The 15,614-nt window shown below is 40.1% G+C and overlaps 1 protein-coding gene across 1 annotated transcript in view; it reads right to left on the reverse strand.

Annotated features, from left to right (window-relative positions):
- Positions 1 to 15,614, reverse strand: part of LOC145354095 (zinc finger protein 335-like) — a 114,311-nt gene that overhangs the window by 64,705 nt on the left and 33,992 nt on the right. Inside the window, exons 17-25 of the mRNA XM_080205225.1 lie at positions 13,551 to 13,824; positions 13,117 to 13,194; positions 12,458 to 12,709; positions 10,334 to 10,480; positions 8,542 to 8,694; positions 4,664 to 4,928; positions 3,607 to 3,787; positions 2,919 to 3,031; positions 1,065 to 1,083 (exon numbers count right to left, since the gene is read on the reverse strand). Coding sequence (XP_080061351.1) covers positions 1,065 to 1,083; positions 2,919 to 3,031; positions 3,607 to 3,787; positions 4,664 to 4,928; positions 8,542 to 8,694; positions 10,334 to 10,480; positions 12,458 to 12,709; positions 13,117 to 13,194; positions 13,551 to 13,824 — 1,482 coding nt within the window. The remainder of the gene's footprint in view (positions 1 to 1,064; positions 1,084 to 2,918; positions 3,032 to 3,606; positions 3,788 to 4,663; positions 4,929 to 8,541; positions 8,695 to 10,333; positions 10,481 to 12,457; positions 12,710 to 13,116; positions 13,195 to 13,550; positions 13,825 to 15,614) is intronic.

A 15,614-nucleotide genomic window follows, 5' to 3' on the forward strand; every position in this document is an offset into this window, starting at 1 on the left:
GACGCACTGACTTCCAATTAACTTCCGATGGGTATTTCCCCAGCTCTCTGGGACCTTTGGGAAAAGTCTCCAACTGAGTTAGATTTGTAGACTTTGGGCAGTTCCAACATACTTACCCAGTTACCGAGAAAATATTAAGACACAAAAATCCAAGTCTATCCTCTAGGTAACTGTACAACTGCCCCCACCAACCCCTGCCCACTGCCCTCTGATCCCCCACCCTCTCTGACACCCCCCCCCATCTACCATTCAACCACACTAACCCTCAATCACTCACTACCTCTCTGACCCACTCACTTTCCTCATGCACCCTACACATTAGAATTCACACTGGACATTTAACCTCATCTTACAAAAGCCAGGACCATTAAAAAGAAAGGGGTATATCCAATCTTAGCGCTCTTGGATGGAAGCTACACTGGGCATTTCTGAAGAAGTCAGACTTGGCTAGAAATGCAGAGCAATACCAATGGTGGGCAAAAATAGGTGCGCAGCAGCAACCTAACAATGACTGCCACTCCTCAGAAGATTCAGGTCATGGCAATTCAGGGGAAACTGTTTAACCCAGAGAATGTGGAACCTGCACCTACACGGGGTAGGTGAGGCAAATAATACTGATGTATTTAAGGAGTAACTAGATAAATACGTAGCAAGAAAGGAATAGAAGGATATTGTAATAAGGTTAGAAGTGGTGTGGGAGTAGGCTTTGAGCAGCATACACATTGGCATGGATTCACTGGGCTGAAAGGCTTGTATCTGTGTTGTACATTTTATATGGTGATTTAAGATCCAAATCAGAAATCCATACTTCTATATTGTTTTTGCTTCAATTGTTGCATTTATAATTAACTTGCATGGTCAGCAAAACAAACATCTGAGCTGAAGCCACAATCAAATGCACTGCTACGCCCCATTTGGATTTGAAGGGCAACAACACCACAGTTCCAATACTCATGATAGAATGGGAAAAAAAACAAAAACCCATTTATTCACTCATTTACTTCTATGCATTCAATTACTGCTATGTTCTATCCATGTCTTGCCCAGATTTAATAAGGACTCACCAAGTCAGCTTTCTTCTTTCTGGGGGCAGGAAAAAGAAGAAGTCGCATTTAATGAAATATTCCGAGAAAGGGGAGTTTAAGCATTTGTGTTATCATAAAAGGATTTCTTAGATTCAAATGCTTGGCCATAGCTAGCAAATTGGTTATACATAAGACCCATTTGTGAGGAATACTATGTTTCGTAGTATGTAATCAGTATGCTCTACTACAAAAGGTCCAGAATCTTAATGCAGCCAGTAGCAGATATTTGCAGACATGTTCATAGAGAGTGGCCAGAATGTTAGTCTTTCACACTAACATGATTTTCCCACCCACTGCAGTGAATTGAGATTTGGATGGGTGCCAAATTCTCCAACTTCGCTGTAGCAGGTGGTGGTATGAATGGCTGCTAAGATCACGCCCAGAGAATTTTATTACTTCGGTAATCAATATTTCCTCTCACGTGTCTATGAGAATCATGACTGAGGGTGAGGAGATAAAAGAAAAGGTTGGTCAAGAGCAGAGTTTTTTAAAAAAATATTAAAATCAAATTCGATGTAAAACAACTTGTGGCCTTTTAATCACTCTTCAAGCCAACAAAAGGAATGTCATAGTTAAATATATGGAGATTTAAAAAAAAAGGTACACAACAAATAGATAACTACAAATGCAAATCACTCCACTATCCAGCAATTTAAACAATCTTTTCAAACCATCAAAACAGTGTCAGTGGTTACAATGGAGAGCAAAAATAATCAGGAGAGATGAGGTGGTAGAGGACAGAGTTTGAGATAGAGAAAAACAATAAAAGCCAAAAAAAAAAAGGGTGTGCTTGGCTTTCAAATCCCTTACATCACAATCCTTTGCATCATGTCTGTATTATATCAGTGATATACTAATTTCATTGGCTTTTTCAGTATTGTTTATAACCTACAATCAAACTGAGCTGGCAAAATGTCAGAAATAAATTCAATTTAACTTCCACACTTAGTGGTAATATCTCCAAATATTTTTGATTTGCACAGTTCTTTTAATTAAGTTTAAGGTTGAAGATCACAATGGGAAAACTTCAACTCTCAAAACATTTTTGGCAGGTCAAATAGGATGGCAGAATATATTAATGGTAGGACTCTTGGCAGTGTGGAAGATCAGAAAGATCTTGGGGTCCCAGTTCATAGGACGCTCAAAGCAGCTGCACACGTTGAAGCTGGGGTTAAGGTGGTGTATGGTGTACTAGCCTTCATCAATCAAGGAATTGCGTTTAGGAGTCAAGGGATAATGTTACAGCTATATAGGACCCTGGTCAGACCCCACTTGGAGTGCTGTGCTCAGTTCTGGTCACCTCATTACAGGAAGGATGTGGAAGCCATTGAAAGGTTGCAAAGGAGATTTACAAGGATGTTGCCTGAGTTGGAGAGCATGCCGTATGAGGATAGGTTGAGTGAGCTCAGCCTTTTCTCCTTGGAGAGAGGAAGGATGAGGGGTGACCTGATGGAGGTCTATAAGATGTTGAAAGGTACTGGTCAAGTGGCTAGTCAGAGGCTTTTTCCCAGGGCTGAAATGGTTGCCACAAGGGATCACAGGTTTAAGGTGCTGGGGAGTAGGTACAGAGGAGATGTCAGGGGTAAGTTTTTCACTCAGTGATGGGTACGTGGAATGGCCAACGGTGGAGGAGGTGGATTCGATAGGGTCTTTTAAGAGACTTTTAGATAACTACATGGAACTTAGTAAGATAGAGGGTTATAGGTAAGCCCAGTAATTTCTAAGGTAGAGACATGTTCTGCACAACTTTGTGGGCTGAAGGGTCTGTATTGTGCTGTAGTTTTTCTATGTTCCTATTCTGACACTGGGGTCTAAGTTTGTGGTTTTGCTTACCTCTCTTTAGTGTGAATAGAGGAGTGCCTGAGGACATCCTTCTTGTACACACTTGTATAATCACATTCTTCACATTTGTATGGTTTTGTTCCCACATGATTAAACATATGCTCCTGTTAGATGAGAAGTGAGAATATTAAAATTAAATAGTGCACTAAAAAAACATGTATTTTATGCTCCTTTCTAACTTACTAATGCGCAGTCCAGCAGTGAAATAATTTTATCGCCTGTGTTGTTAGTAATTTAGAAGAGTCAAGAGAGATGTGTAGAATATGTAAAGTCACCAAATTACATTTCTCAGTGGCAACATTATCCAACCATTTTCCAATGCAGTTTTAGACCCACACATCATGCTGTCCAACAATTCTTTAAGATGGAACTGACAACGGTGCAATGTATAAGAGTAGTGTACAGTACACACAGCAAGCATCTCTTTTTGACAGCTGAGTCATGGCTGCCAAAATGATAAGATGAAAAATTGAGTTACATCATGAACGTTTCAATAAAAACAGTGCACCAAAAGATTTAAATGACATAATTGGGAAGATTTTCAGGGGTGTAGGGGTGCCAAGAGAGATAACATGGGCCATGTTAATGTTAAATTGCATTCTTGAGACCTAACTGTCAATTTCTTTAATGCAACAGAAGTTGAGATATCGCAGGTTTACATTTCAGGGGTATCACTGACCTTCAGCGATGACCACCGCTTGCAACGATAGCTGCACTGAAGGCACTTAAAGCGTTCTGGATCATTCCCCTCATGCGAGTCGATGTGAAACCTCAAGTCTTCTTGCGTCAGGAAACGAGAGCCACAGATCCGACAGTGGTGGGGCCTCATTAGCGGCTTGCTGGATCTGTAGTAATTGTACCTTTTAATACAGAAAGTTTTCAGTCAGACTTTAGAAGTTCTACAAATATTCACCCATTTCTATCAATCTGGAAAGATTATCATTTAAAAATATTACACTCCCATACTTTACAGGAATTTTAGATGGGGAACTGAATATATTTTGAGTCCCTATTTCAAAGAAGGGAAGTAGAGGAAGGAATTCTGCTTTCTAAGTTCCTCACTCAAAAATACCAGCTTTCAATATCATCAGATGGTAGCTGTGTTGAGGAACCCTTCGATGATGGATACAGGGTGGTACGAGCCCATGTCCAAGTTGTTTTACCCATTTTGATTTCTGGAAGCCTGCTCTGTTCACAATGAAGGCAAATGTGGGAGTGCTGTCAGAGAATTGAGAGTCAGCTGAAAGGCATCTCCAGTCACGATCTTCAGATCAGACAAAATTGTGAAATTACATTAAAAAAACCCTTAAGTTGTCCAACTGTTTGGTTACAGAACTGGCCCTCCCCAATATGATGCAGTTATCTTAGATATCCTAGGCCTATATGGTATGACACCGAGTCACCTGCAAGTTCCAGGGCTCATCTGCGGATTTAACAATTTTCTGAAAGTTGTACTTTTGGTGGAAGGGTCTTTATGAGCTTGCTAGATATAATACGTACAGAAATATGGGGTCCAGTTAGCCAGTATTATCTAGCGACATTCAAATTCATACCAAATGAAAACAGCAAATACTGTGATCATTAAGCCAGCATTAAAAGCCATGTTCTATATTTCAGACTTTCAATTCAAAGGGCTTCAACAAATGTGACATATTGATAGAATGCAGTTAAATATGCATACTTGTAATAAGATCTTTAAACACTGGGCTAATGACTTAAGGCATCAATCAGTTTACCTGCGCCCCAAGTACCCTCTGTACTTCCTCCTGCCAAACCGCTTGGGAGGACGACCACGCCTTCTTGAATGCTTGTAAGATATCTCATTGATGTTTGATGATGGATCTTTGTTCTCAGAATCGGACTGGCTGATCCCAGACTCTGCCACCATCTCATTACCTGCTGATATATCGCCATTCTCCTGTGCAGTTGAACTGGCTGCTTCAGAGCTCTGGAGATCCATTGGGTTGGACTGAGAGGTGACAAGTGCCTCAACCTCTGCCCCTTTATCAATACAAGACAATGGGAGGTCAGCTAACAGACTATAAGAGCTGGGCTTAAAACTTAAAACATAAAACATAATTAACTGGTAAATTTTGAGGAGAAAATACTGAAAACCCTCTGTGGTGAGGGAAACAAAGTCAACATTTCCTGTAGATGACTTTTCAAAGTCATAGATCCGAAATGTAAACAATGTGCAAATCTCTCTACAGATACAGCCAGACCTGCGGAGGGTTTTCCAGCATCGTGTTTGGATTTCCAGCATTGGCAATATTGGTCTTCTGATTTTAGGAAGAGATGTCACAAGGAGGAAGGGATTAGGAACTTCAGAATGCAGGGTATAATGGCTGAAGGCTCTGTCACTAAGAGCAGCTAGGAAAAGGAAAGTGCAGTGTGAAGAGTTAAAAACACTGGAATATATTGCTAGATGTGTTTACATAAGGGTATTGAAACAAGGATGAGGATTTTTTTAATCCAGATATTGCCAGTCAGTTGAGGTCTATAAGCACGAGTGGGGGAGAACAGACATGTGGAATTTAATGCCGAATTAAACACTGGAAGCAGAGTTCTAGATGGGTCGGAGTTTGTGCAAGGAGTTCAGAAGACCAACGTAGAAGAGCACCGAGTGGGTGAGAGCCAACGCTCAGACTTCAGCACATTATCGTTGCTGACAGCATAGTACTAAGGCATCAAGCATCATTCAAATTTAGCTGTGTAGAATATTGCAGGGAGGATACCGCAACACATTTTCATTCAATGATTGAACAAACTGATTATACCAGTTGTAGTGTACAAAACAAAAGCACGAGGATCCTTATGGTATCCTGGCCAATACTTACCCCTTAATCAACAGTTTAATTAGTCATTTATTTCATTGTTGTTTGTAAATTGGCTACCATGTTCTCTTACATTATAACAGTGATGCTGTAATGTTGTGAAAAGTGCTATACCAATGCAGATTCTTAATAGTTCACCTGGGGCATCTTAAAGTTGTAGATTCAGGTTTTAGCAGCAGATAGTAATGCTGAGACGTGACAGGAATGGAAGCCAGTTAGAAAATGGAAGTTAAAAAGTCAAGTATTGTAACAGATTAGATAGAGCTTGAAGTACAGTCAGGGCCAAACAAAACATCAAGGCCTGTGGACCACTGAGTTTTCGATGAGCAATTGAAATACGGAATGGAGAAGTAGACTGAAGTGTGAAATCTTTAATGTCAGGTGCTAATCAGGTTAGTTTTAATCTCGCCCATGTCAAATTGGTGAAATTTCTGAATCACTTATGCTTGAAGTCTTTGTAAACTAGCATTCCATTTCAATCTGACTTTCCTGTCCAAAGTTACTGAACATGTTATCACTTCCCAGATTCATGCTCATCTTTTCCAAACTCTGTCTGAACCCTTCTACACATTTTCATCTCCACTACACTACTGAAATGGACTTAAGTCAAAATCAAAACCAACACCCTTAGTGATGGTGACAAAGATGAGCTATGTGATGACCTGTCGCCAGTCTTTGTAACAGGTGACCACTCCCTCCTCTACTCCAGTGTCCAGCTGAATGGGATCCCCTCTCACCTACCCAATCCATTGCCAAAGAAATTTTTGTTTCCTATTTCCACAATCTATTTGACCTCCAAGAATCTCTCTATGGCCTCATGTCTATTTCCCATTGATATGCTGCCCTGTAACATTATCCAAAGACACGCCTTTTTCTACAGACTTGCTGAGGACAAAGCTTTACTTCACTACCATCTCAGTACACTGGACTAATCTGCTGCTTGCCTGTTTCTCATCTTCTGCCCTCCGTTGAAAGAAATTCTGCCATTCACCTCTTCACATCCTATTCATGCACCTCATGAACCCCATCCACCACACATCCAGTAATTTCTTAACTTCTCCAGCCCTCTTGAAAACTCTACACTTCTCCAACTCTGGTCTTACGTACCCCCAACTTAATTTACTATGCCATCCAAGCCCAAAGATGGAGAATTCCCTCTCCATAGCTCTCCCAACTGTTCCTATGACAAGTTCCTTGTAATTTATCTCTGACCAAGGCCAAGTATTTTTCTTAAGATCTTCTTCTTTAGCACAGTTTAGCTGTTTGATTACTTTCCCATTTAGCACTTGAGTTTTTTTTGCTTATGCCAAAGGCATTATATTGATACAGGCTACAACACTGAGTCTAGATATACACGACTATAATGGAGTAAACAGATATGTTATCAGGATGCATACAGGAAGTTGGCTACATGTTTACAGGTAATCCCACCAAATGACAATTAGGCAAAGGTGGAAAGTGGTTAAGGATGGGTGGAAATGCCATTTGCAGAAAATATTCTGTCCATGTTGAGACAGTCATTAGAACCGTGAAAGGTTCTGATATAGAGTGAAGGAGCTGAAGCAGGGTAGAGTAGAGTAGAGTAATAGGCCATATCTAAGGTTGTGAGGAGGTTGAGAGGAATAATGCCCCATAGTTAGTTTCTCATGCTGTGTGACCTCAGTGCTATGTGGAAGCAAAGCTATCCTGATGTGTACAATTCTATTTCCATCATTGTGCATTCCAAGTTCAAATCAAAATATGCATCATCCTCAAAAACATTTATTCTTAAGAAACAAAAGTCAACTCTCCTTTTATTATTTATGCAATTTCTGAATTTTAAAAAACTGCTGTAAAATTAATCACCACCAGCATTAGTACCCAAAAGTAAATACATTCCTTGCTATGGAACCAAGTCTGCAGACCAAGAAGAACCCAAGTTCAATTCTCAGTCTATGTTGACTAAAAGGGTCTTGGCTACGACAAAAAAAAATTTCAAAAACAACAAAAAAAACAACAGTACGGATCAAAGACGTGTACCCTAAGTATAGCCCATAAGGGTCGACTATGATGCCTCCTACTGTCAAATGCCCTGTTAGAAGACAGTTATGATTCAACCTGAAGGAAAAGTTAGAAACTACTTAGGAAAAGTAGACAACCTTTGAGCTATAACTTATCAAAAGTGTACAATTTCAGGAAAAGTGGAAAAAACTGAAAAAGAAAAAATATTAACTATATTACTGAAAAGTATATCAGATGCAACAAAGGTACAAATATAATCTCTGGTTAGGGAGTATGTTTAACTCCAATCTTAGAAAAAGAAACAGGCGAGATCTAGATGCCATTTACTCAAAGTCTTTCTTTTTTTTAAGCTGCTCAGTTATATAAATTGTAGGGGAAGACTTCATGTGACAAGAACAGGCACAGTACTTTGAAATTATTAAAAGCAAATGCAAAAAGGTTCCTGATGCTGGAAAGCTACATCTGTGGCTAGACAAGGCTGAAATTTCAAACAAAACACCTGCACCATCTTTCACTGTTCTTATTTGTTTGCACAGTAGAAAGTCTGACAACACCAGGTTTAAGTCCAACCGCTTTATTTGATAGTAAACTCACAAGCTTTCGGGGTTTGTCCCTTCGCGACTTAAACCTGGTGTTGTCAGACTTTTTACTGTGTTTACCCCAGTCCAATGCCAGCATATCCACATCATGATTTATTTGTTTGTGCAGAAGGATATTATCAAACACAAATAAGTTAAACAATGCTCTGATTAGAAGCCATTTCAGGAAAGGCATTTTACCATTAATCCCAGACATTCCTTCTGTCCGCAAAATCTTACGAGGTCTTCCAGGGCGCCTCCGAGGTCGATCACTGGTCGAAGTTGTGACATTACGATTATAGTTTGGCTGCCTTCCACGTGTCTCATCCTCTGCTGGGTTATAATCACTGTCAGCTAGAAGAAGATAGATTATTTTCTAGAATGGAAACTACCCAGGAGGACTCAGCAATTTATCAGATTTTTGTAAAACTAGTAGTGTCAGTTTTGTTTTATCAACAACGGATCATACAAATACAAAATTTGCTATTCATTCAAAATACACTTTTCAGGCCTGGCAGCATCTATGGGAGAGAAACAGAATAGCATTCCAAATTTGCGCCATTTCTCATTTTTTTTCCCCTGTTTCAATGTTGAAAGGTTACAGCCCTGAAGTGTTAAATGTTTCTCTCTCAACAGTTACCGCCAGACCTGCTAATTAGTTACAGCATTTTCAGCATCTGCAGTATTTTGCTTTTGGACATTTTCAGGACTTCACTCTTGATGAATGTCACATGACTAGGTTACACCACCCCAGAAGCTAGATCAGTCTCCAAAAATGATCTCAATCTGACCTCTGTCATGGGACCCAGTCACGCTAGTTTTTTAAGTTCAGATCAATGGTGTACTAATTTCATAGTGGCAGAAACTCAAACAAATCAAATCACTCTCTTCCACATACCACACCACTTCTTAAGTACATGCTGCCTCTTGATTCCAAGTGGGAGTTTACAAGGTACCCTATTTAAATCAACGTAACTGCAACCATTCTACTCATTTCACCAAAACTGACTGATATTAAGGCTCACATTTACTGCTCCTGGTCCCAGTAGAATGAAGGGGCTGATACAACGGAGGAAATTCTCCCAGCCCGCTGTGCTGCTCAAGTAGTGCAGTGGTCCAGGAGACATCAGCAGCGACCAGTTCATGGGATTCCCACTGGGTGACAAGCCTCCACGTGTCTCCGAGGTCACGTTTTCTGACATAATCAGCCCCTAGGGAGGTCCGGGAGGCCAGCAAAGGGGGTTGTGGGGGCAGTAATGGTCGTGGCAGAGTAGGGGGTGGGAAATCACTGTGCATGCCGATCTCTGTGCAGACAGGTTGGCACATGTACAGTGGCCCACTTAGCACCATGTTGCCGGCCTCTTGGGTCCCCCCTCCCTACTTTTCAAAGGGAATCAATCTGGGACACTCTGGTAATGTACTGAAAAGAGTGGCATTTTCCTGCAGGTTGAGAACTTTTTTGGGAGAATCCTAGCCAAGATCATTAGTATTCTTATACCTAAAAAGACTGGAGGAAGTATTGTACTCAGACTAATGCATGGGCAAAACGATCATTACCTTGCAAATAGGTAGTGCCATTTTTGACCTGCAATCATCTGTATGCTGAAATGGTGCTAAAAGAGGCATTTTATTTCCCAAATGACCTCAGTGAGCATAAAATCAAATGCAACAGACTAAAACCTATTGTGAAACTAAAAGAATCTAAATGGAATTTCAATCTAGAGGGATTAAAGACATCAGTAATCCACTGAATCATAACAATGGAATCACATTGCAGTCAACCCTGCAAACAGATTAGTAATGTTTGCTTCAATTGTGTCAGGATGCCAACATATGGAGACATGCCAACAGATGCCAACCCCTTTTGCTGTGTCCTGGCAGATTTTGTCTAGTCATATTGGCAGCTGACCTTCATTACATTTCCTGGTCTTTTCCCTGAAACAAGCATGCTTAATGAAAGGCCTATCCCCAAATTGTTTTGAAGGCACATTACCCTCTCGGTCATCAATGGCTCCAGCATCCACAATGTCGTCCTCCTCCTCTTCTTGCTCTTGCTCCTCAGTCTTATTTTCCTCTGGTCTTGGTGACACATTCTGCTTCCTCGGCCGTCCTCTCCCTCTCTTTTTAGATAGGAAACCACCTAGGAAATGGTATGCAAGTTCAGGTAAAGTTTTAATTGTGTGAAAACTATGAAGTAAGATTAAAAAATCCAAAATAAAAGGAATGCACAAAGTTATTTTACAAATTATTTATAGTTCTTAGGCATTTTCTATTTCCTTGTTGTAACAATGTCCCATGACAAAGGGTTTATTTATTGCAGAATAACTATTTTTACATCAAGTCAAAGGCCATTCCCCATGATACTCCAATGTATGGAACAGAGTGGTGGACCAGGCACGTACTTGCATGCCAAGCATCCAATTCCAGCTTTATTGAGAGAAGTTACTGACTGCAGACAGGGAATAAAATCAAAACCAATTATTGCTAGCTTCAGTGAAATAATTTTGACTGAGTCGCTGTTACTTTCAAATGACATCCAGTGTTGGTTGAGCATAAAATTTCTTTTAGTAAACTAAATGGATGTCCAAAGACCACAGCTCAAATGGTCATTCCTTAGCCATGAACTTCCATCCGCCCTCCTTGCCCACCATCTGAGGCTGAACTAGATTGGAATCTACCTCTTTGTTATTTGACCCAGGGCTGAGCTTCCAGTCCCAGATCATCTTCATCATCAAAACTATCTACATCCACCTCCGTAATATCACCCATCTACACTTCTGCCTCAATTCGCCAGTTATTGAATCCCTCATCAATACTTGCGATACCTGTAGGGTTGACTGTTCTGGCCTCACACCATCCACAAAACCTAGCAGCTCCAAAGCTCTTTATATAAACAAAGTCCCATCTAACCATTGGGCCTGTGTTTGCTGACTTACATCAGCTTCCAGTTGGACATCATCTTAACTCATAAGTTTAAAAACTTTTGTTCAAATCCCTTCACAGCCTCACCATTTCCCATTGCTGACCTCCTCCAGCCCTACAACCTTCAAAGATTTCAGTTTTGGTTTCTTGCACATCCCAATTTTCATTGCTCTACCATTGGTATTTCTGCTTAGGCCCTAAACTCTGGAATTTCCCCTTTAAACTTTCCTGCATCTCCCTTGAGCAACTTCTTAAAATTTACCCTTTGACCAAGTTTTTGGTCACATTGTCCTAATATCACTATGTGAGTCAGTACCAAACGTAGCGATGCTCCTGTGAATTGCCTTGGAATGCTTATATTATGCTAAAGGCACCACATAAACACAAGTTCAAGTTGTCTCTCTAGAAGTGCTAGAATAGCCTCAATTCTCAACAGATACAGAACAGTAAGGATTCCCAACTCTGCTGACTTTTCACAACCTGACAGGCACATGGTGTAGCAGGATCATGCAGGACTGCAAGTGAGGGGGAGGTGGGCCAGACATCTCTCAGACACTGTTGCAAGTGTTGGTCAGTAGATTGGAATCAGATTGGAGTCAAGAGCTGTTTGAAATCTCAAACTGAAATCCAAAAACCAACAAGGGCGTCAATTTATGCTCAGTAAGTCGAGAACCACCTGTTGACACTCTGATTTGTGTCCAGCAGCAGCTCGATCTTTGTTTAGTATCTAACACACAAGATCATTGACAAGCTGTTCTGATTTAATAGAAACATAGAATGGCTACAGCACAGGAAGTCATTCGAGATATTGTTTCCATGATGGCTTTCCAAAGCAGCAAGTCAAATATTGCCACTACTCCATCCTCTTCCTACAGTTCTCCTTTCCAGATAGTGAGAAAATTAAAATGCAGAAACTTTTATGGCTCTAAAGGAGGCCAGTCTGTCCATCGTGTCTGCATCAGCTTAATATTTCCCAACGCTTTGGCATAACCCTGGAAGTTACGGGATTTCATAGTAGTGTGCCTGGCATTAGCACAGGTCAGTGAACATTACAGGGAAGGGAAAAAGTTGAGAAAAGCACTAATTTAGAAGTATAAAAGTTGTGTGAAAATAACAAGATGTTTCTATAGCTACAGACACAGCAAATTAATATGGTGTAACACATGTGAGTAACGAGCACTGGATTGAGAATTACCAATGTTGAGATGTCGATCCTTCATGTGATTGATCAGATTGTCCTTCGAGATGCTTTTATATGGACACATCTTACATTTGAACTGCTGAACCACTACTACCTCCATCATGTCCTCCAGGTTAGATAGGTCATGCTGCTCAAGATGGTCTGCACAAGTGGATGTTGGTCCTTCTCCCAATCCATCACCTGACATGTTGGAAAGTTGGGAGCTGGACATTTGTGAGTTGGACATTTGGGAATCAATATGACCACCTAAAAAATATATTAGAGGGTCAAAGTGAGAGATGGCTGGGTACTAAATACTATAGAAATCATAAAATCGCCTGGAACAAGTGATCGGATTACTTTTTCAAAAGCGTATCTTACAAACCACCCACATACATTGGAGGAAATGGACTGCGAGGAGCAATGTCAATATTTAAAATAACGTTGCAAACCATAACAGAAAATCTCCAACGGTTTATAACAAATCAAGCAGTTACTTCGTGATTTGTAGGCTTGCAACAATCTGCACAGAAGTAAAATTAAGAATTTAAAGTTATGTGCAACGTACTGAAATAAATTTTAAAATTACCACCCAGCAAAAAAAAAATACAGATGATGTTTGTAGGAAACTGCTGCACCTCTGAAAGAAAAGTCCAGCAAAGTTATATTCTTACCATCATCGGGGTATGGCAGTACAAGGTACTGAGTGACTTCAGCTCCTTCATCACCTGCACTCGTTACAGCGATACAACCTGGGGGGAAGCACCAACTTATCACAACCAAGAACAAGTGACTTATTTATTTTAAAATATGAAAAAAATCAGATACAAAAATTAAAAAGTCAGGAAACATAAATTAGTGCCTTCGGTACAATCTTTGAACTCTGATGAAGGGTATCACACCCAATACATAAATTATCTTTGTTTTTAATGGAACATTTTATTACTTACTTTCTTTACATGAAAGAAAATTAATTAACCAATCGACAATATCAGGTAGCTCCATTTAATTACATCAAAGCCCTGCTACTGATCAATATGTGCTTTCCTGTTGTGATGAATAAATCAGCAGGTATGGTCTGCCATTAGGAACATTCCAAGGAACTCACTTTGCAAAATGTCGGGTCCAATTGTAGATTCTATAATTTTATCAATAGCTGATCCAAGATCAGATGATGTAGAAGCAGTCGAGTCTGATACAATCATGGTACCATCTGGTGCCACACTGGAATGAACCAATACTTGAGCAGATTCAGACACCATGACAGACTGTGTAACTGTGGAGACACTGGACACAAGAGTGGACTGAGCAATTGAGGAAGAGTCTGGAAGGTGTGTGATGGTTATAACATCAGTGCTGGAACTTGTTTCTGGAAGCACTTCCTGGAATTTCATAGCAAAAGAAAATGTATTTATTATGAAGGATTTCAACAGTTTTTTGGGTTCAATTTAATCAAAGATAGTTCAGAATCCTAGATGGGGTCATTTTCCATTGTAAAGTTGATTGTAGAATTCCACAACCATCCCCCCCCACCTCAGGTTAGCAACATGTTTAAAGGAGACCAAACCCTGCCATTCCACCCCCCCCGCCGGTTCACAACATGTTTGAAGGGTACAAAAATGTCCACTTAACCCAACACATCATCATTCCAACAGACACAAACCTGTTTCCAACTGCACATGTTCTCCTAAGACAGCTTTGCCCAGGAGAACAAAAATATCCAAACACAACTAACATTTTAAAATTTAAAGCAGGTATTGCTAATTTGCATCTACAAAATGGCAGCAACATTGATGTGCACCTTAGAATCATAGAATCTTACAGTGCAGAAGGAGGTCATTCAGCCCATTCAGTCTGCACCAACCACAATCCCACCCAGGCCCTATTCCCATGCATTTACCTACCCTGACACTAAGAGGCAATTTAGCATGGCTAATTCACCTATCTTGCACACCTTTGGAGTGTGGGAGGAAACCCATGCAGGAACAGGGAGGACATGCAAGCTCTACACAGACAGTGACCCAAGCCGGGAATCGAACCCGGGGTTCTGGTGCTGAGAGACAGCTGTGCTAACCACTGTGCCACCTGATCTTCTAATTTCAACTGGCAGTACAATTTAAAGTAGTCAGACCATTTGCTTGAAATCCAATCTGGAATGGGGTAATCTCTCCAGTTAAATATGAGAAAACTGAAGTCTTCAACCCATGCCATTAAAAACTTTACTATCTATTCCTCTTCCTTGCTGTCACTGAGTTGAGCCAGACAGTTTGCAATCTTGTCATTCTATTTAATCATAGATTGAGATTATGATTCAGTGTCTTCCCTGTCACAAAGTCATGACATCCTTTGTCACTGCCTTAGCCTTTCTGTACCTGAAATCTTTGACATTTCCTTTGTCACCTCTAGATCTGATTATTTCAATGCTGATCTTTTATCCTGCACAAAATCCTGCTTATCCATCATCCTCTGGAGTTCAGCCTTGAAACTCGTTGCCTAAAACGACTTTGCTTCTCCTCGAAGAGGTTTCCAAACCCATGAAAACTTACCTTACTTATCCAATTAGCAGTTACTTTGGTTCAGAGCCCTCCTTTGTCAGATTTCCCTGCTGTAGATCACGTTACAATTTTTTTTCAAACACTAAATTCATTATATAATGAAACTATACAGATGCAAATTCAACTGAAAATGGAAAACCAAATGAATGAATATAATAATATGAATGGAAGTGACAATCCAATCATGCCTCAATCTGTAAAGCGAGTAAAACTTATTTTACAAACAAGACCAGTTATTAAATCGTTAGTTACATGATTCACTAAAATTATAGGCATGGTTATGCTCTTCACATCATTTACCTTAGTATAATGAATTAGCATTCCTCAATTACCCTGTAAATTAAACAAATTGCTTGGACCTAGAATTTCTATTTTGAGGAAGGAAAAAAGGAATACATTACTGTGAAATATAGCAATGCGACTGTAAATTGTTTCTTTATGGGAACTTTAGAGAACGGTAAACCAGGCAGTAATTGTGAATACGTGGTGGTTAATTTGCCTCAACATCAAAAGAATGCATCGAGCTCCATCAGGAGAATTTACTGAGAGTCCATCCACTAAGTTCACTTTGAGAGATGCTGATTCATGCATTTGGACAATTTAACATTTTGCCAGGC

This window comes from Carcharhinus amblyrhynchos, chromosome 16 (assembly GCF_965287045.1).
Source record: "Carcharhinus amblyrhynchos chromosome 16, sCarAmb.v2.hapA, whole genome shotgun sequence".
NCBI lineage: Eukaryota > Metazoa > Chordata > Chondrichthyes > Carcharhiniformes > Carcharhinidae > Carcharhinus > Carcharhinus amblyrhynchos.